The 23072-nt window shown below is 41.8% G+C and overlaps 1 protein-coding gene across 2 annotated transcripts in view; it reads right to left on the reverse strand.

Moving 5' to 3' along the window:
- mast1a (microtubule associated serine/threonine kinase 1a) overlaps positions 1 to 23072 on the reverse strand; it is a 72393-nt gene that overhangs the window by 34141 nt on the left and 15180 nt on the right. Inside the window, exons 1-3 of one of the 2 annotated variants that reach the window (XM_061060775.1) lie at positions 20748 to 21722; positions 1851 to 1939; positions 229 to 304 (exon numbers count right to left, since the gene is read on the reverse strand). In XM_061060775.1, the coding sequence (XP_060916758.1) occupies positions 229 to 304; positions 1851 to 1939; positions 20748 to 20767 (185 nt within the window). In that variant the 5' untranslated portion in view covers positions 20768 to 21722. Of the gene's footprint in view, positions 1 to 228; positions 305 to 1850; positions 1940 to 20747; positions 21723 to 23072 lie in introns of those variants that run through there. The other variant, XM_061060766.1, reaches the window with a different exon arrangement.

The following is a 23072-nucleotide window of genomic DNA, read 5'->3' on the forward strand; positions in this document are numbered from 1 at the left end:
TCCGTCACACGGACACTCAGAGGGAGCAGGTCAGGACGAAGACAGGGCAGAGTCATGCAGTTTCATTTTTGCAGGTTTGCGTGTGTGAGTGGGTGTGTTCCCTGAAACAGTGACACCCTGTGTATGAGTGTAAGAGCAAAAATAATCCCACAGAACAACTTCCAATTCACACTGCTCCTGCAGCTTTGTATGTGTGATTTACTGTGTGAACAAAGGAGGGAGGCCAACCTGCGAGAAGAGGCGAAGGAGAAGTGGGCGGGGCCACTTGGTGAGAAGTTGCGAGGGCTGTCCAACGGACTGCTTCCTAAACACATATAAGAACACAACACAAGAGAAATACACACATTTAGGTTTATGGGGTCATGAACTCATCTTGATGTTTGGAAAATTTGTTTATTCACACTGTTGTCTTGAACGCTCAAATCAGTGTCAAATCTATCCTTTGCTCGCTGTGATTGTCAGTATGCACTCTTAGCATTTACTACATTGTGTCTTGTACTGTGTAACTATGACAACCCAGGACAGAGAGCTCTCAAGTCACCAGCTGCAAATGCACTGTATATTTCTGTCTTTTAAATTCTCTCTTTAAATATAGTGATACCTTTATTTTTCTTGTGTCTTCCAGTTAAAGGCAGAATATGCGACTTTTTGATCCAGCAGATGTCGCCCTTGAGCACCAGCATGAAACCAAAAAAACTTGCGCTGCATTGTTGTGTTAGCATGCTAATGCTAGTGACCTTTATTTTGCGCGTACCTTCAAACTGCATGTAAAATTACACAAAATTACCGTGATCTAAAAACGCTTACATGACATCCAAATAAGCAGTGAGTACAGTACACTCTAAGAAACTGCTGTAAATTTACAAGGACATTTCAACAGCATGATCCTGTTATGTTTAAATACAGGACATTACTGTATTATAACGGTTTATGACAATATTTTACTGTATTATTGCTTGAAGGAAACAAAACGGTAATTTACTGTAGTTTTTACAATGCATTTTGGGAAAAAGAAGTTGAGACCACATGGTTGAAAGGACATCCATCTCCATCCTGAAAATTAAGAGGTGAGTGCCTTACTGCTTCGCTAGTTAGAATAGGCAAAAACCATTACTTACTAAGTTTGAAGTCATTTGTAAGATAAACGTTAGCTAGATTTGGAAATTACACAGAAACACTGCAGGGAGTGAATTCTTTGCCAGCTAACATTAGCTTGAAATACAAAATCTTAACAGTTGCTAAATGGGAAAAAAAGCTGGGCCTACTAGGCAATATGGCCATAGTATAAATAGTATAATATACAGTATTTGAAAATGTATAGGCAAGAGGATGAGCTGGTCGACTCGAGTGTCACACTCGTTGTAGACAGTCATGACTGAGAGAGTTATTTTCAGAGGATATTGATTTCTGCTACATGCTACAACTGTGAAAAATCACATATTCTTCCTTTAAATTAAAATAAATAAATATAATACTAACTTCCTCTGGATTTCGTTCAGGTTTAATTTCCAAACCATCAAAAAGCTTTTTACATATCCTGCTCCAAAGAAGACGCTGACCACTGCAATTTCATGTAAACTGTCTTTCTGAGACAAAAACAAAACTCCTGCAGAAAATCCCACAACACAAGTGGGAGGAAAGGTTTGCAAACAGTTAGCTTCTAATAATAGTGTACACACACCCTCCTTCTGGAGTGAAGAGACACTAAGAAATGGCACATACAGAAGCTGAAGGGGTTACAAATGCTGTAAATGAAACTTCCAAGTTTGTTTTGCATCAAATCTTCCCATTTAAAAAAAAAACAAAAACAACTAAATAAAGCGCTGTGTCTATAACAGTTGAATACTGACCTATGTGTCCGGGCAGTGGGGAGTGCGGCCGTGGCAGCGTGGGGGACGTACTGGTCAGGATGAGGCTTTTCCGGTTACTGGTTCTGCAACTGGGACACATAAAGAACAGAGAGAACGTCGATATTTGTCTTCATTAAATGTAAGGCGTCATGGATATCAGACAGATGATGGCTGCCCCTCCCTCACCACACAGTGACCCTGAGCTTAATGAATATCCCGTGTCTGCGGTCTCACTTGTCACCCTGACTTAATGTATAGCCTTCAGTGCGGCATGTGCTGTTTTAAGAGTGTGTGTGATTCCTCGCGAGTATAGTATACCGTTGTGTGCGTTTGTGTGTGTTTGTGTGTGTTTGTGTGTGTGTGTCCATGCGGCAGGCCATAATGCAAGACTTTATTGACATCCGCCCATCCACAAGGGAGAGCGACGGAGCAACAAAGATTTTTTAATTTCCTCTAGGTCCAGCCCCGCGACGGCTGCTGCCATGGAATATAAAAAAAGCAGGAGTGATGAGACGACGGAGAGATGGAGAGACTGTCGGAGGGGAAGAAAGGTTCCCAGGGAGGACAGGTATGGAGCGTGATTGAGAACAGAAATGATTGAGCCATAAAGGCTTCACACGCCGGAGGTGTCATTGAAAGATCACACACACACACACACACACACACACTTATTGTCTTACATAACAGCTTGTAAAGAGGGCGGTAGGTTTTTCAGGTGTTATTTTCATGTGTGGATTAGGGTTTTTTTTTTTTTTTCCGCTTGTGGGCCTTTCCGTGCTTGTCTGCGTGCTTCACTGGAGTGCCTGTCAGAGCCGATTTCACAGAGCAGAACCACATCTGACAAACAATACAAGTTTTCTCCTTGTTGCGTCAGCCAGAACGCTGCTGCTCTACGTCTGCACAGGAACTGCTGTAAATCATAGATGTGCTGATTAAACACTGAAGAAGACACGGTCGCACAACACATGTTTTTTTGTTTTGATGCATCACCCCTTGATCTATAATCTGGATCCCCCCCCCCTCCCCCCTCCCCCTCATCCTCCTTTTTAGTACCGCTCTCCTTCTTCTTCTTCAGCATTTGATAAAAGACATCAAACCCCTGGCAGGATTTTATTGGTGGCAGGCGGTGCACCTCCGTGGGCGCCAGCTGAGGGAAAGCTTGTACTCAACGTTGCAGAACAGAGGAGGATCATATTGAAATATTTAAGAGAAATGCATTAGCTTTGGAGGGAGGGCCTGGAAGTGGCTTAGCACGTTCATCGCTACAGCACTCAGAAGATGAGAACAGAGGAGAAAGGCAGAAGGCTGAGCAAGGAAGGAAAATCAAAAGCAGGACGTGATAACAGTCGATTCCTCCGATTTCTCTTTTGTGTGTCAAGCTCTCATCAACCCTCATTTCTTCATTATTACCTCCACACTCTAACCTGCAATGCAATCGTCTCTCCTTTCACTCTTTCCCTTAACCCTCCCAGTCCCACAGTTTCATCTCAATCAGAGGCCGAATCACTTGAGCATACTCTCGTCGAGCTTCACTCCTGCACATATTCTTAGCTTTTTGATTCATGATTCATCACATCTTCGGGAGCTAGACTCTGCCAGTGAATCGTCATATGGCAATGATTCACTTTTTTTTTTTAGGTGGAGTGTCTCATGCATCAAACCTTATATTACCGGAAAAATGGATTCAACCTAACGTGCCTCTTTTTCTCTGACTTTTTTTCTACTTCATGTCATTTTCAGTTTTCATTTTCATAACTGTCTCTAGATTACTCTTCTGTTTCTTCTTCATCTCTTCCATTACTTTCTCAGTATCCTGCTCCATTCCTTCTCTGCTTTCTCCTCTTTTAAAATTAACTCCAACTGATGAATAATTGAAACCCAGGAAGTCAGGGGGAAACTAATTCTTCTCTCTGTAACGCTCCTTTTGAGGGTTCCAGAGTCGACTGAACTATTACAGACGGTAACAAAATGAAAACCCAACAGGGCAAAGCAATCTAATCTCCCCATAAAGCCAGAAGTCTCTTGTAGCCGCTGTTCTTTATAACATTGTTATCTTAAATGAATGCTGCAAAAGGGCATCTTGCCCCGAGCACTTCTACTGTAAGGAAAAAAAAAAAGAAAGTTAAATAGGAGGGCTGCTTTTTAGTCGGTACTCCAGCAGCCAGTCACAAATTTATCACCAGAGAAAGGTCACGTTTGAGTTCTGCTTGTATTCCTGCAAGCTATGAGGGTTTGATGGAAGAAGCAGGGAGGCGTAACAAGCAGAAACATCCATCTGTGAAAGCTCACACTTTTTATATCAGTGTTTTCTGTTATTTATGGATGATCAAAGTGATGGGACAATATCACACATGGTATAAAGAATTATAAAAGAATGCTAGGAATTCAATACCCTACAGAGTACACAGTGGAGTACCTAGAGGATGATCAGGGGGGAAGGGGGGGGGGGTGGGGTGACGACGTTTAATCGTCTAGTCAGCTAAATGTGAACATCCTTACTCTGCAGATAAAATACATTGGGGATTCAAATTTCTCTTACATATGGTCCAATGTTGGTTTTTATGTTGGCTCTATTTCAACAGGATTGAACAGAAACAAAAAAAAAAACAACGATCTCCATCTGACCACAGAAGGCTATCTAAGGAATTTAGATATAAAATAAATGGGTTCATAAGTACATGAGTGTGAAGCTGAGGGAATCTGAGGGAAAGCTTCAACATGTCACCCCTGCTCCTTCTTTGGATCATTAAAAAGCTAGTGACACATTTTTAAGAGGCAGCTCATTTGAACTTGTCACGTCGCCTGTCGTCCTCTGAAATCCCGGCCACACAATCAGCAGCAGTAACGTAGTAACAGTGTTCGCAGTCAGGAGAGGTGACAAGAGCGGATCCATGAGGCTGTTACGGAGTTATGACCAACATGCTGTGGATACCCTAAGATAACGGAGGTGATATGTTTGTGTGTGTGTGTGTGTCTCTGTGACTTTAAATCACTCTGTCATGGTTATGGTCGAGCAGCCTGGGCTCATCTTGCCTCACACTGGGTAAGGAGGAGTGTGTGTGTGTGTGTGTGTGTGTGTGTGTGTGTGTGTTAGTTTACCTCACATTAGCATGCTAAAATCGTAAACCCAAAGACAAACAATCCAGCACTATATCATCCACCCACCTATTTCTTTTGACAGATAGTCACATTTGGATTCATTCTGTCATCCACTAACACACGCGCATTTTTAATAGCAAACAGACACTATGCTGAAAATGAGCCACTTCCTTTTAAAAATTCAGACATGTTCAGACTTAATTAGGTAAATCAAATTGTCTCTGATCTTAATGAATTGACTAAGAAGAAGAACTATGAAGAGAAAGCAGAAAGACGGAAAGGAGGACGGCAGGGGTAATGAACAACGTCACCATAGCAACACATCTAGAGTCAAGCTCAAAGCAGGCAGCGACATCTCTGACTGTTTTCCTCTTCTTTTTTTTCCACCAGAGCACACACTGAGAAACAGACAAGTTGTGTTAAAGCGAATAAAATCCTGGAGAATCCGATTGAAATCGGCTCTGAACTGAGTGCCAGCGAAATCCAAAACGATGACCTCACCCTGCGGCCAAACACAACCCTGTGATTCAGTGTCTGCTGATACGGCTGAGCCACAGATTGTTTGTGTTGCTACATATGAGTGCCATGTTCATAATCCATCATAATCCATTGTGTAATCCATCACGCAGGCTCATTCTGTGTGTGACAGTGGAGTAACTGGGAGGTGTGGGTTGCTGTCGGTCAAACACAGTGTGATTCATTGGGGTCAACGGTGCATGCTGATGTTGAGTGGGGTCTCTGTCGATGGACTCTAGAGCTGATGAGAAAGCTGTGAGCGAGAAACAACTTCTATTATGTGAGAGAAAGAGAAGCAAAGTGTGTGTGTGTGTGTGTGTGTGTGTGTGTGTGTGTGTGTGTGTATTGGTGCCACCATGTGTCACCGAGTCAGTAAAAAGGTGTAGAGAAAATACATGTTTTCTGTTTACTATGCAGGATCCAGCAGCAGAGCTTTTAATAAGCCTGTTTGCCAAACAACCTCCAAGTACTAACTGAACTGAAGCATGCAACTTTATTGTGCACATTTTCAGTTCTAGCATAGAAGCTTTGATGATGAAGAAGCTGCTATGGATCACTAAGAAAAGACATTTTACAACCAAGAGCCTCTGCTTCGTGACAATACGAGCATGATGGCAGAGAGAGGATATGTATCAGTCTGTATCAGTCCGGCTTGCTCTTTGAGAAAGTGTTCACCGAGCTGAAAGGTTGAGCCCTGCTGAATAAAGAGAGCGCAGTCGTCTCTGTTGGCAACAACATGAGGAATAACTATGAACATTGAAAAGTCTGCTAAGAACACCACATTTTCCATGAAAGCCACGCAAATTAGGCCAAATCTGCAATGTGCGACATGACTCAACATTATGATAGAAGCTAAAACTCAAAATTCTTTGTTTGCTGTTCTTCATGTTTTATATCAAACTGTATCTTTGTTTGCAACATGTCCACTCCTTACGGAATCAAAAGAGCTTTCTCCTACCAAAACTAGAAGCAATCCATCTAACCCCCCCTTATCCACACATACTCCGTCAGCGCCACGGTTATGCTCTGTCGGACAGTGCACGCCCTGCCCCACTGGATCCGTTTGAGGAACATGAGGGCCGCCACGATCGGCCGTACAGTGTACACACACACACATCACAGGAGAATTACAACATCATGCGGGTGCCCGTTTTGACATAATGTTGATGAATTGATGAAAAATACTCTTGCGAGTCTGTGTATTGTGTTTCATGGGCATGCAGACTCCACAAACCAGGAACCTTCTCGCTGTGAAGCAACAACGCTAACCACTGAGCCACAAACTGAGATGCAAAGATAAGATGCAATATTAAAAATAAACATACAATATGTAAAGAGGTGCAATGGAGGAGCTGTACAGTTGTGCAGGTTAGTGTAAGATGGTTGTGTGTGCAAATATCTTTCAGTATAAAACTATAGTGTGCATTGTTGTGCATCGACTCTTGGACTGGATGAAAATTACAATCAAAATAATATTATTGGTACACAGAGGTATTCTTCCAGTGACAGTGCTGCATGGTGACAATGTTAAGGGGATAATACAAAGAGACAATGTCAAAGGTAACCAAGTGTGAAAGAGCTAAAGCCAAAACACAAACACAGACACACAGATGTGGCAGCCAACAACGCCTGGCTGTGTCTCTCTGCAATAATAAAATCCAATGCTGTCATTGGCTGCAATGCTCCGGTCAGCGCGCCGTTGGGGGGGATCAAAGGTTAAATCTGTGGTAATGACTTGTACTGGAGCTTTGACGAGCAATTATCCCCCTGCAGGCCGTCAGCTGGCACAGGGCCATTAGTTTCTCACCCTCATGAATGCACACAAACAAACACACGCCTGAAACTGTCCCTGACTGTCCACACTCATTACAGCGACAACAGTATCACAAATTATACTCCAAAGATGCAAGTTATTAAACATTACATATTTATTGCTTGACTGATCGCTCTGTTAGAACTTGTTTTGGCCAAGCGGCAACCCTCTGTTGCTGACAAATGAAGCCAATACAGAAGGGAAAGAAACTGCAGTTCCTCAAGAGTCCACTTGAGGCTGGCTCCAAAAGCCAGGAAGCCCCATATACAACCATCTTTAAATACCAATTTTAAAAGCAGAATGACACATTTTTACAGCCTGGTACAAATCACAGTTATGGTCAGCAAAGCGGTTGTACCTTAGATTGTAAATATTAATGGACGAAACCTTAGTGATGTCACCCATCTGTTACTGCAGGGGGCTTTGGAATCCCATCAATGGCTGCCGCCATGCTGGAAATGCTGTCTGAGCCTAACTTTCAGTCAACCTAACGACAGGCTAAGAGCTGGAGTTGAGGCAGGTTTTAAGCCTCTTGATAATCCGTTACACCTTAGATACGCGTCCTGTGAATACCTCTTATCCTTCATATATTAAAAAAAAGGATGAGTTATCAAAACATTCACCCACCATACAGTGTGTGCTTATCAAGACGAGAGCTTTTTGAACCAAGCTGTAAACATGTTAACTCCTGCTGTAAAAAACTTTTTGACTGGTGTTTCTGCAGACAGCCTCTAGTGGACATTAGTCTAACTGAAGGATTTTGCACTTCCACACACATTTCAACACTGGAGGTTGCCGCTTGGTTTGTACACACTGATATTTTCAGTAATGAGTCTTCCATTGTGATTCTATTTAGACAAAGAGTTATCCATATGTTTGCATAATAAGAGGCACAGCTGATTTGACTAAAATGGGAGCACATTGTGGCTCTGTGCCAGGAAGCTTAAGACCCGCTTTACCCGCTCCTCATTCCTGTTTCAATATGTACAAAAGTTAGGTTGAGATAGAATTTCCAATATGGCGACTGCCGTCCTTCAGCTTCAGAAAAACCCCTTCAGAAACCAATGAGAGACGTCATTGAATCTTCTTGCTACTTGTCTTTGTGCTGCTGCAACGCCGCAATTACCCGTCTGAGGATCAATATGAAGTATTATCTTGTCTTATCTCACAGCCATGTTTTATACAGTCTATGGTTTTGGTTTGGCTAGAACAAGTGAAAACTAACTAAAGCATGATGTTTTAATCACAGTTCAGGTCCCTGGTTTATGATACCTATGAACAAAAAAAATAACCAGAACCAAGAAAATATCAACACTGCTTCAAAATGAAGGCACACTCGTCAGCCAATCAGACCTGTGAGTAACTTTCAGTTTATGTTAATTTTGCAGCCCCCTGTCTGTGTACTATTTCTATTGACCTGTACATAAGGAAGTCATTTTCATTTAAACAAAATATCTCATCCTCATTTCTGACCCATCAAACACATCAATTATTGTGAATATTTGCTGTTTCAAATGTAAAGTAAAGTCTGTTTCTGCAGCATGCTGTTAATGTCTGACACCGACCCGGCAGGAGCTGTTTGGAGATAATTAAAAAAAAACTATAAAAGAAAAAGTCAATCTTCTCATAGATGTTCTTGTTTGCTTTTGTAGCTCATATAAAGTAATTAATTACATTTCAGTTTGTTTCATGAGCAGCTAAAAACTCATAAAGGAGGACTCATATATATAAACTTATATAGGAGCTTTCACTCAAAAAGAAACATTTTCTAGTATAATACGTACGTAATCATTATTATTCTTGTTATTCCTCGTCTAATTGTTTTATTATCCTCATTCCTATTTATAAAAAGTTGTTTTAAAGAATTGTATTTATTTCATTATGTTTCCCTCGTCCATTTTTATTATTTCACAAACGACTTCTTGTGTGTCCTTTCTTCTCTAGTCGACTCCGTCCACAAACAACAAAAGCCTCTGGCAGGTTTATATTTTAGCAGGATAGCCGAGAACATTCATTATAAACAGGCGATTACTGATAAGAACACAACAGCGCTGACCGTCAGCCGTTTACACAAAACAGCTCCACATTATGCAAAATCAATTGAAGGAACGAGTCTATTCAGAGCACAGCTCCGACACCGAGGGCCCGGTGGCACATCGTGACACGACGTTTAACTGTCTGGTGCAGGACGTTATTAACACGGGCAACAACGTGTGTGTTCCTCTGTGTGTGTGTGTGTGTGTGTGTGTGTGTGTGTGTGTGTGTGTGTGTGTGTGTGTGAGACAGAGAGAGAGGAATGTCTGTGTATCTCCTGTGTATCATGACTGTTAATGCACATGTGAGCCTGTGAGCGAGCACTTATGCATGCTTAATGTGTTTAACCAGGTGGATTATTAACTCGGTCTCTCTCTGTGTGTGTGTGTGTGTGTGTGTGTGTGTGTGTGTGTGTGTGTGTGTGTGTGTGTGTGTGTGTGTGATCTGTCAGTCATAAGTGTCATCTTCTGCTGACTCACAGGGCACAGAGGACACCAGACCTTCCTGATGGTTACACCATCGATCCATCCAGGCTAACTTCCTGTTAGGTGACATCTGTCTCTCTCTGCCTCCTCCCCCCCTCTCTCTCTCTCTCTCTTTTTTTTCTCTATTTTTTTACTCTTCAGCCCTCTCTCTCTCTCTCTCTCTCTCTCTCTCTCTCTCTCTCTTTCTGAATTCAATTCAATCTGATCATATAAATACGTAGTTATAATAAAGGTATTATTCTTTATAATACCTAAGGATGAATAAAAAATATCTTACACACAAACTTCTCTAGCTGTGTGACCTGCAGTTACCTACTCTTCTAACAGTTCAACATTTGTGAAGAATAATTTGAATCTGTTTCTCTTTGAAGGGTAATAAAGCCAGGGATTTAATCATTCAATTATTAGAAAAAAAAGTTCTATAAATTCTTTGTACTTGGGACAACTAGTGAGGGAATGAGTTTCTGTTTCCACATGTCCTGTTCCACAGACTCTGAGACCATTGTCTCTTAATGGGACCAGTTTCAATTGTGACTTTATGATTTCTGAGCCTCTAGTGTTTGATTTTTCTGTTGTCTATTTGTTTTCTTTTCCTCTCTCTCTCTCTCTCTCTCTCTCTCTCCCTCTCTCTCTCTCCCTCTCTCTCTCCCTCTCTCTCTCTCCCTCCCTCACTGTCTTTGTCAGGACCTTTTCAAGGTGAGTGGTGCATGTTTACAACAGCTGGAAATGAGATGGTAATGGACAGGATAATATGCTACCCCTAATGATGCTCTTTGGACAAACAGACTGGTCCCAGTTAGATCGTCCTATTACACAACATCCGCTGTTTTTTCTTGTTAGCGTCCAGCACATTCACAACGATCCAAGTGGATCCGTCAAGTCTGGAAAAGGTCCAAATCAAACTAAGTGTGCAGATTTATGGAGCATGAGATGGAGGGGACGAGTGAGTGATGCTGATGGGCCGAAGGTAAAAGCAAACAGGTGATGAACAAAGAAGAATAAAGGTGGAATTAAAACAAGAAACATGTGCTTAATTGGCTCTTCATGTTGCTAAGCGTACAGAGAAATCCACAAGGAGGAATTTGCTGTTAATCCCTAAATAAGGAAGATGAAAAAGGAGAGGAAAATGATGAAAACAGTGACCTCAACATTGAAATCTAGAGCTTTAAAGTTGCATTAGAAAGAAAAATATAGTCAAAGAATGAGGGTAAAAAGTGAACGGCAGAGAAATGAGGTCAGAGAAAAAAGAGATACTGACTGAGTCATACCTCAGAAAAACAGCAGTTCTTTTGGCAGTTCATTCTGTGACTAATTCTCAGCGTTGAAACAGGACTTTGTGCCAGTTCAATAAACAGAAAGTATGTTTTATTGTCATCCCTTTAGCTTGTAAGTTAGCTTGTTTTGTGATTAAATAAAAAAGCTGGCTGGTGACAAAGTAGCTGAATTACACTGAATTATAAACATGTTGGCTGGCAGACAGAATCTATCGCTTACTGAACATGCTGGCTTCCTGATTTGATATCGTAGCGGACTGATCTCGTGGCTGGATGCTCAACAACTGAGGTGTTACTGAAGCTGTTTTTTTTAAATCCATTTAAAAGAGAAGCTGTGCTGAAATCGACACTCGAACAAGTCAAATCACATCTGGACTGCCTGGTTCAGCCTGGGTTATTTATTCTAAGACCTCTAAAACGTTGTGTGACACCACTTGCTTAACTGTAAATGAACAGTTCAACATTTTGGGGAATATGCTTTTATAACTGAGGAAACATTGAGGCACATTTATATCAGTGTGCCAAGTATGAAACAGGAACCTGGAGGTGATTGGCCTAGCTTAGCACGAGCAACGCTATCAGGGTGAAACAGCCATTTGGACGCATTTGAGATTAAAAAAAATGACCTCCAGAACATCTAGGACAAATGTGGCATGTTCGAGGTTGTATTGTTTGGTAAACGTCATCAGAAATGTGAAGACATACAACAGGATCGACAGTTTTAAGGGGGAATATTGTGCAAAGATAATTTTCTGACAAGCATCAGGGAGTCTTTTTGTTTTAGTGCCAACTACAGTGATACGTTGACTCATTTATATCGACACTAAGAGACGACGTCAGGCTGATTTTTCAACTGTGACAGAACAAGAACAACTTTTTTGTGCTAAGCTAAGCTAATTGTCCGCTAGCTTTTTAAATTCTTGATAAATAAACAAACATGAAAGTGATATCAATGAAACACATCCAACTCAAAGCAACAAAGTGTAAAAGCTAAATGTTGACTGAGGCTGTCAAATGTTTCGAAACTTTTGGATACCACATCTTTAAATACGATAAAATCTGTTATTTTAATGATCGACAGCGTCTGGAAAAAAAAAAAAAATTTCATAAGTCAGGTTCATAGAAGAGGAAAGAATCCGTCAAAGTTTGTAATCAAACACCTGCACACTGCCTTAATCGCACTCATATGTTGGAAGGGTGCAGGTTTTAACTTGCCAATTAAAACAATAAATTACCGTTTCCTATTTGTTGCACATATTTTGATCTTATTAGTATTGCATTAAAGTTCAGAATTCTGGTACTCTGAAAACCTCTAATGTTGACATATTACTTGGAAGGAAGATTTTAGATTGTTTTGTCATATTTTTATTGGTATGAGAGTCCAGTCTGGGGTACACTTTGGTTTAACTACTTGGTTTAAATCCCCACACTGCTTGTTTGATCTGAGGATGACAGTGAAAATGTGATTACACGACTTTTCCCCCAATCCGAATACAAACAAATGTGAGGCTTGAACCAGTTACAGTCTGAGGACATTCAAAACCAAAGTAACCAAAGCATCACTGGTCTGAAACAAACCACAGCCGAGGCACAGCACATAAATAGAAACCCATCAGTACACGGTAAACATCCAGACGTCTATTTTAGTCGCGTCACTTCTCTCCAGTCTAAGGTGTTGTCAGATGTCCTCTGAAGGTGTGAAAGTGTATCCTCAGGCAGAGTGACGCAGTAGGAAGTTGTGGCTGTGCGAAGACGACCTATCTGGATCTTTCTGCGTGTGTCATTATCCATGTCTCATCTGCAGGTTTCCTGTTTGTCTGCATTTGTTTCTTGTGTTTTCGTCTCTAGGCGCCTTTCTCATCGCTCTGTAAACGCTGTATGTGGAGACCCGAGAAGAGCTCTGAATCACGGCCGTCATGACATTACACTTTGTTCCAGACATGACCTTATTCACCGCAAATGATGATCCGCATCCATCCCCTCGAAGAAAAAAAAAACACTTCCCTCACGGTGCAGAGCTCATTAGCATGAGTCTCGCAGCATGGCTAATAGACATTAAAAATGATTGAATCTGATTATGGATAATGCATATGGATTCACAAGCGAGTCACAGTTTCTATCTCTCTGAAGAAATGGCAGTATGTCGCTTAACTCAATATAATGTCTGGTGTAATACTGTGAGACTTTAAATTATGACACTTATGGTTTTAAACAGGCTTCAAGGAACAGCTAATGGTTGAACTGTACATAAACAGCATTGACTTCTAGTGACCAGATGGCGATTTACTCTGTTGATAATACTTCAATATTAGGCCCGATATTACAAACTATAGATATTTCATACATTAGACACAAAACAAGGATTTATTCTTGAGTGATTGGTTAAGAAACAAGGTCAGATTTGTAACAACATTGTTTTGATAATTTTTAAAATGTGCATCTCAAAGTTTTTTTCTAATTGCATAAACAATTACTTTCAATTGTCATCCTCCAATCAGGGGTGGTTCCATGGCAACCTTTGAAAATCTGATTGGCCACACAGGGGCCGACCCAAAATCCTTAACTATGGCTGGCTATTTGCCTTTTTAGAGGCGGGACTTGTGCGGGAAATCAAATGGTAATTGGACTTGAGTTTGTGTAGTGCTTTTCTAGTCTTCTGAGCACTGAAAGCACTTTTACACCGCATGTCACACCTACACATTCACACACTGATGGCAGAGGTTGCTGTCTCAAGTGTCCATCAGAACTTACCCCATTCACACGCAGCCGACGAAGCAGTGGGAGAAATTTAAGGGGTTAAGTGTCTTGCACAACGACATATCGGACATGTGTCTGCAGGAGCTGGGGATCGGACCCCCGACCTTCAAGTTAAGAGACGACCGACTCTACCAACTGAGCCACAGCCGCCCCCAACATGGACTGTGCTGCTAAAAACCATCTTTACATTTAAATCTGGTACATTTCCTTTAGATAGCACTTCAAACTGTGACGTGCATATTCTATTTCGGTCCTTAAAGAAGCTGAGAAGATTTAAATATTCACATTTTGTTGTAAGTTAAGGAATATTCCAGGGGATATAACAGCTTTAAGATGCTACTGGTTAAAGTAGATATTATTAGTGAAGATTAAATACATGCTATTCTTTGTTGTGTTTGAACACACATCATGCCAAAACTATTCATGTACGATCAAGTTGACTTGGAACAGGTTGCTTCTTTTCCTGAATAAATTCTATTTATTGTCACAAATGACGAGAAGAACGAGCAACAGGGGAATCTTCAATCAGTGGATTTTCAGCATGTGTGCTTACAAAGATGGCATGAGTCATGTCTCTCTGCAAACTGCTGCCAATTAATGTTCAGTCGGACATAAATCATACCTGATGAATGTCCTCAAGGCTGAGCTAAATGCTCGTCATTTGGGAGTCAAACACAAAGCAGTATTTTTAATTAAAAGGTCATCACTGAAGAGTTTCAACACAAGGACAGAACTCTCAGTGAGATTGCAAGAGCAAAACTTTGAGCTAACACAAAAACGAATTAATCGTCAAATATTGAAAATAGTTGTTGTTGTTGAGGCGGCTTTGTGCTAATTAATCAGACTTTAACCTCGACTTACTGACGTTTTCAACTTGCTCACGGTCTTCTTTACTGGGTGAAGCTCGCTCAGTTAATTAAATCAACTCAATCTGTTCTCTAATTATATCTCTTTAAATGTCAATGAGTGACTCAGACAAACATATTTTCAGACTTTCTGGGGGGGGGGCCACACTGTGCCTGGTGTTGCTCTTGAGCTCTTAATACACTTTTAAATTACAATGCGTTTGGAATTGATTGAAATTTCTCATCCACAAAATCATCAGTATGACACGGTAGGACACTGAGGTTGTCAAAAAAAAGTTCATTAATAAGATACGTTCTGATACCACGTGTTTTAAAACAATTCAATCTTTTTTTTACATTCGATAGCATCAAATCTTTGAAAAAAAAGCAGAACTCGAGTGATATTTTCAACCCAAATATGCTGCACACAAAAGAGAGACAGCAGCGGTGGTCCATTCAACATCACAGGTTGTGAAATACTTCAGTTTCTAAAATACTTTCAGCACATCATCAAGACTCAAAAGCTACATGTATGTCTCTCACAAACTGAGAGTAAAGGAGGTGACAGCAATATCACATGGGTGACGTGTTTTCACTCAGTCCTGACCCATGGTCTGTTGGCTGTGAGCGCACAATGATTGAACCCACAGAAATGTCACCAGCACAGCATCGTGATGAGAAAATCTGACAACACCGACAGAGGTAAGGGTTCAGTAGAGGAGAAGACACAACCACATACTTCCACTGGATTATGAATAATTGAGATGGATTTCTTTTAAATGGGTCCTTACACTGTTTTCGGGGACAACTACAGACACTGACTAAATTGCACAAATACGTACAAAGTTTAAAGAAATGTTGCCATGTATTGCAATTCAGACAGGTGTGCAGGAGTTAGCTTGCAATGTCGGTAAGTACAAACAAGAAATTCCTCAATATTGGACGTCTAGGACTTATTAGGATTTAGACTAGGATAGTCTAGGATTTATTTTCCCGTGGTATCAAGAGAATCGTTTGATTTTTACTAGCATCGCATACTGAAGTTCAGACCAACCCTACATGACACTGCTCAGATCATCCCACAACATGAAGAGTTTGACATCACCTGTATAAATTCAAAAACCTTCTCATCACCTCAACGCACAGCCTGAATAACACAGATTTACATTTATCTGCAAGAAGTTATTTCAGGGGTCTGAATTGAATTCATACGCAGTCCGTGTTGCCAGGTTATATGTGTGTGTGTTATCATGTCACTGCAGTATCAAAGATAAACCACAAACAGTCTGTGTGTTTTGGTTAAGGCCGGCCTGAACAGCAGCCAGTAACAGATGGCGCCGTCATGGTACAAACAACAGGAGAAGAGCATGAGAAGGATTTTTTTTTTTCCATACTATCTTTCACGGGACAGTTTCTTTGTTAAAAAACAAACAAACCTGCCAACAGAACTAAAAATGTGCATGCTTCAGACATCTGGTGCTGCGAAGAGGAAGATAAGCACCTCTGCTTTTGCAAACAACATGCTGAAACATATTTTAGGAAGCACCTTTTGTTACTTCTAATGGGCATAACAAAGCTGACTGCATGCTTCACTCTAACTATTGTTCATTTGTTGATGCCAAAGTAGATAATTGTACCTACTTATGAGCTGTGAGGTGCATCGTGTTAGTTTACGGAGCACTGAAGCTTAAAATAACCTCAAACCATCTGTCCCAAAGACAAAAACCACCATGGCTGATCGGAGGTGCGTATAAAATGAAAAAAAGCTACACAAATCAAATAACAATGCGTGCTGTGTTCGAGTGGGATGAGACGCCCAGTTTGTTGTTCATGAGTGGGATCATCTGCACGTAGCGCTGTACATCGTGTACACTGGAGGAATATGCATGAGTGGGATAATACTGCATGTGCTGTGTGAGATGGAGATAAACATGCACCCCCCTCATGTTCCTGGCAAGAACGGAAAAAAACCACACTAAGACCCTTCCTTTCTTGTTTGTCATCTGGCTTCAGTCCCCCCCACTGCCTCTCCTTTTTCTCCGTCTCCCTTTCATGATCCAAAACAACAAAGCGAGTTCACCTTCGAGTTGAGAGAGGTAGAAGGAAGTGAGGAGTGTATCGTCATGGGCTCGGTTAACCTCTGTGGGCTTCTCTTAAATGTAGGCTGAGACACTACCTCAGGCTGCTGCCTTTCATCCAGCCCTGATCATGTCTTCCTGAAGCTCTGCTGCTCTCTCTCTCTCTCTCTCTCTCTCTCTCTCTCTGTGTGTCTCCTGCCTCATCTTCTCGTTCTTACTCGCTCCCTTTAACTGCCCTCCTTCAGCTCAATCTGTTTGGGAGTGGGCACAAAGCATTATCTCTCTTAATTGCCACAGCAAGCCAAGAAAACACAACATGCACACAAATAGCACTAATAACAATGCACACATGCGCACACACACACACACACACACACACACACACACACACACACACACACACACAATACAGAACAGCAGAAGGAGGGAATGGGAAGCAGAGAGCAAAGATAATTAAAAAGTAGAACGAAAGAATCACCAGGGATAAATAATGATGATAGATGATATAAATAGCTCAAAATCAGGGCTAGGAATTGAGTTGCACTCTAGTGATGATACAACATTAGAGTTTCAGCACCAACACAAACAAACAAAAACTTTTTAAGATACCTTACTTTGAAAAATGTGATGAGGTCTTATTTTTAGAATGATATAGAAACAAAAGTTCTCTAAAGTTAAAGGAGCAATATGTAACTCTGACCCCTAGTGTTTAAAAGGGGTACTGCAGTCCAAATTCTAAGACATTGGAGAGCGCTGTCTCCCCCCGCCGCCTCATCCCTAGAGTCAAGGCGCACGCAGGTTGCTTTGTTGTGGACACTGAAGCTTCAGTGTTTAGCCAGATCTGTACTGGTCTTAAAACCTCTTAACGTAACCTCTCTCTCCATTTTTACAATTTTTTTTTATGGAGCTTATTAGAAAAATGCTGAAGCTTTTTAGATCGGGTAGAATCAGTTATATCTGAACCCGTTTGATTACCCGCTTCCATCGCTGCAACGCCTGTTAGTTTGCTGTTTGCCTGGCAAACCGAGACGTGAGGGGCAAATCGGCCATGGGGGGGGGGGGGTGCCTTAAAACCGCCGACCTTCTCAGAGCAAAACAAACACAGACCATTCTGCACAGGAATAGAAACTTAGAAGGAGGTGTCGACAGAGAAGCCAGAATTCAACATAGCATGTTTCCAAATTTTCTGATTATACAGTAAGGTCAGTTTATGATTAAATTCAGTAAATATCTTACATGACGGACCTTTAAATGCACTTTTGTATACTCTGTTGCCAGCTTATTTAGTACACCTAGTTAAAACTAAAGCAGTCTGATAGAACAGTTATCTACATGAAGGTTTTTAATATTCAGCTGCTGTTTTGACAGTTTATAAGAGATGTTTATGGAACATTTCGGTCCCTTTGTAGGCTGTAGTTTGTGGTTTAATTGATCTGTATTGTAGTGTGAGTGTGAATGTGGTTTTTTTTTTACCATCCAAATTATAATGATGATGACAGGCCAAAAACAGGAACACCTGTCTACTTAATTCTAACAGTTCAACAGCTTTTCTAAAAATGGTTTGAACTATTCCTGTTAGTGGATAAAGAACAGAACAGTATGGTCACATTTTAGACACTACATGTTAGTTTTGAGGCGTGATACTCAACGATATGCAACTGACAAGTATTTCTTTCGCATAACTTGCCAAAAAAAACAGGTACAAACAGTTCTCATCAAGCCCTGCTGAAACATCTGAGAATCTATTTAATTCTTCCTGACCTCCAGAGACAGTGCGTGATTATGGATAATATCCTCCATGGACGCGTAGGTCGAGTGTGTATACAAACAAAGTCATGTGTGACCCAGGATGACCCCTCCTCCACTATGAAGGACCGGTGTCATCCTGTCATCATTCCTTTGTAAATCTTCTCGCCACTCCAGATTCTGAGTGACTGAGAAGCTCTGCCGGTCGTCCAGAATTCATAGAATCGCAGTCACTTTCGTTTTAGCCTCTTAAAGCTCCTGTAAGGAACTTTGGGTTTATGTTGATTTTGGCGCCCCCCTGTGGACAAAATAATATGTCTTATCTCTTTGCTGACTTTGCCCTTTACACATGTAAGTAGTGATTTCTGACACACACACAAATCTCACCCTGATTTCTTATGTTTCTTATATTTCTTATTAATCTGTCCAGTGTATAAATCCAAACAGAAGGTTGTTTCAGCAGCGGGCTGGAAATCGCATCATCTGACACCTACCCGGTATCAGCATTTAATGGCATTAAAAATAACAAACTGGAAATAATCAATCTATCACTTATTGTCTTAATGGCTTTTCTAGGTCTATAGGCATCAGTATTCACTTCAGTACGTTTTATGACTGGCTAAAAGCTAATTTTTATGAGATACCGTGATCTGCTTTTTTGTGCTATTTTCTGACATCTAATTATTGTACCTTAAAAAAATACCTGTACTCTCAGTTTCACCAACAATCACAAAGTATAAACCTCTAGTATGACAACATGGAACAAGAAAATTCACACGAGGAGCCGACATAAGGAAAGAACATTTTACACAAACATACAGAGTGATAAACAGCAAACACACAGTGCAGGCCCTAACGCAAACACATATCCTCTCTAATGAAGACATACACACACTGCATGGTGGCTAACAGTCAGAGGAGAGGAGGCTTTATTCCTGTTCATATACAGGATATCCTGCTGTTCATTCACTGCACAGTGGGGGCAACAGAGGCGACTCAGACTAATCCCCCTGTGATCAGACGAGATGAAGACAGCTAAATGAAGCACAGCAGGAGAGGAAGAGGAGAGGAGAGGAAGAGGAGAGGAAGAGGAGAGGAGAGGAGAGGAGAGGAGAGGAAGAGGAGAGGAGAGGAAGAGGAAGAGGAGAGGAGAGGAGAGGAGAGGAGAGGAGAGGAGAGGAAGAGGAAGAGAACAGGAGAGGAGAGGAGAGGAGAGGAGAGGAAGAGGAAGAGAACAGGAGAGGAGAGGAGAGGAGAGGAGAGGAGAGGAGAGGAAGAGGAGAGGAGAGGAAGAGGAGAGGAGAGGAGAGGAAGAGGAAGAGGAAGAGAACAGGAGAGGAGAGGAGAGGAAGAGGAAGAGGACGAGAACAGGAGAGAAGAGGAGAGGAGATAAAAATATGGTGGCCAGACCTGTTAAGTTAGAGACAGGTAGAGAGAGGGTGAATAAAAAAAGAAGGAGGTGAAGAAGAGGAAGGAGGAAGAGGAGTGAGGACCTGAGCCAGCCAGACAGCACTCCAGCACTGCCCACTGTTGGCTCCCCGCTACATAAGCACTCCCTGGACACTGACAATAATGCTTTCACTTCATAATGCTATCTCTGGCTCCCAGGCTGCTGGCCAAGCGCACACATTCCTTCCTGTGTGTGTGTGTGTGTGTGTGTGTGTGTGTGAGAGAGAGAGAGCATATAAACACGTGTGTGTGTGTAAGAGTGAGATGTCAGCAGCCATAATCTAAGGCAGACTAAATCCTTGAGCACATCCTTGTGCATAACGACAATAATGCTCCACAAGGATATAAATGAATACAAATCCAGCAAGTCTATGGTTTTTATAGCATGCACACATACTTAGAGCACACACACAAAACCACACAATCACACACACACACACACACACACAGGTAAATTATCAATCCTTGACATACTTTAAAAGCCCTTCAGGCATGCACTCATCTGATGTAAAAATATACTTTATGCACACAATCACATTACATATACACGCATGCATTTAAAACATGAAACACACACAGAGACAGGCACTCTCTCTCTCTCTCACACACACACACACACACACACACGCACCATATTGCTGGAGCTAAATGGAGACAGAGAGACAACTGTGAGACAGCATGAAAGCTGGCAGGGAGGACGGAAACATCATGGAAAAAACACAACAGCCTCCTCCGGTGAATCAACGCACACACACTAAAAACAGCGAGGGCACCACACAAAGACAGATTGTTGCCATTTACCTTTTAGTGCGTCGAAACATGTTGCTCGTAGCAAAGGCTGTGTTGGCAGATGAACATGAGAGCAGCTGAGCCTTCAGACATGCACACACGGGAATAAACACACACACACACACACACACACACACACACACAAAAACAACACACACGCGCGTGCAGTCAAGAGGCAGCGATTACACTCCACGCCGGCATGTCAGCCTCGTCCGGTCAGTTAAACACACGCGCACTCACCGACGTCTAGCTGCGATACTGTACACGCGAGTATGCAAGAGAGAGGGACAGATGAAAAGATGAGAAAGGTTTGAAAGATGTGTCAGAGACTAAGAGAACAAGAGAATTCAAGAGAGAGAGAGAGAGAGAGGGAGGAGGGAGGAGGGAGGAGGAGAGGAGGGAACAGGCTGTCGAGCATCCCGCTCAGAAGGAGAGAGAGAGAGAGAGAGGACTGTGGGGCTGCTCTCTCTCTCAAGGGTATCGTGCCAGGCCAGGAAGTGTAGAGCCACATAGCGAGGGGGAGGGGGGTAGAGAGAGAGAGAGAGAGAGAGAGAGAGAGAGAAAGAAAGAAAATAATAGACAAAAAAATCAGGTATGTGGTGTATGAATGAGAGAGAAAGAAGCAGCGTGTAGGAGAAAGTGAGCAAGGATGCAAAACAGAGAGAGAGAGAGAGAGAGAGAGTGAAAGCCAATCAGAGGAGAGCGAGCAGTGAACTGGAGACTAATGTGAATGACAAGACAAGAGGAAAGGAGAGACACAGAGGGAGAGAAGGGCGCCTAGAGTGTGTCTTTACATGCGAGTGGGAGTTATTTCATGTGTTACAGCTTGCTCACGAGCATGGGTTAAGGCGTTAGTAAAGACTAAGGTCATCAAAGTATAATTAATTAGCTGTTTCTGTAGGAACAAAGACACAAATAGACATCTCCTCTTTTGCTTGGACCACCATTGTTATCCAAAAAGTGATATTATACTTTTTTTATAGAAAAAAAACCAACATGGTCCGTTTGCTTCTTTTGAAGATATTAAATCATCACGCATTGAAGTTTATTTTAAAGACATCTAAAGGGCATTGTAGCTTCAAGGAAATATGTTGCATATTTGGTGTTCAAGGACAGAAGGACGACGTATGTGGGATTAACTCTAAATAATCCTTGTTTATCATAATGAAGGATCAGGTCGCCCAGGGCAACGGTGTGGCTGATTTAGCCGTTTCCTTACAGTCTTTGTAACCACAGTGGAGGTCTATAGTGTCACATCATACACATTAAGCAATCCCGCTGTTGTACTGGACCACATTTCCTTCATTTCCTTTTTTTTTTTGAGTTGAGTACAATAGACACTGATTTTTTACCAAAGATATGAACCAGAGAACTAAATATGTTTTGACCCACAGCTGAAAACAGTCCCAATATAAATGCACTATTTATTTCCATGTGAGTAGAATTAGAAAAATAAAAGTGCATTACTCGGGTCATTGTGTTTGTTCTCTGTTTTTAAATATTTACATGTACAGTAGGAATGCACATTCAGGCGCGGACAGGAAAATGTGACAGATGGCCGAACACACGCTTGGTTTTTACGTCACCCTTACCACTTAAAAGCACATCAAGACACACTCACAAACAGTTCTATTTTTCTGTGTAATATGAACATTCTAGATGAGCTCTGGCATCATCTTTCTTTTGCCCTACATATCACAGGAGCTGCTCTGCAATGCCCAGCCAAGAGAGATGTCATTTCTCAGTATGTGTTTGAATGTGTGCTTGCTTGCATGTGTGTGCGCCCTCCCTCCTTCCCTTTGAAACAAATCCACCAAATGTTAAGGCTGACGTCGGGTGACAGTTGCACAGTAGTGCTGAGGGGAGTAATTCAATAATGGATGCCGTCTCTAATGTGGGAGTCTGGATGGATAAAATATACATGGGAGAGAGGAGACGGGGGGGGAGGAGCTGGCAGGGAGGAGGGACGGGGGTGGTGATATCACTGAAACACAGTAGGGGGTCACAGACAGGGATGGGCAGCAGCATGATATCATATGAAGGACACGGTGTGTATTTGTGTGAGTAACGTGGGAGTTTATTCTCCGTCTTTCAGGCTGAAGGATCTTTAGTTTGTAACCTTGTTGTCCTTCAGATTTCTCTATTCTCAGCCTGCTACAACATCGAGTCATTACGTGTAAGAGTCGAAGGATGTGTGTAGAAATCCAACGGCGGGTTTGCGAGTTGGTTGCGTGGACTGTATGAATCCTATCGACACTTAACTTTCAATTTATCCAGTAACAGGCACGTGAGTGGAGTTCAGGTGGGCCTTGTGCCTCTTGGTAAACAGCTTCAAAG

Source organism: Labrus mixtus, chromosome 2, assembly GCF_963584025.1.
Source record: "Labrus mixtus chromosome 2, fLabMix1.1, whole genome shotgun sequence".
Taxonomy (NCBI): Eukaryota; Metazoa; Chordata; class Actinopteri; order Labriformes; family Labridae; genus Labrus; species Labrus mixtus.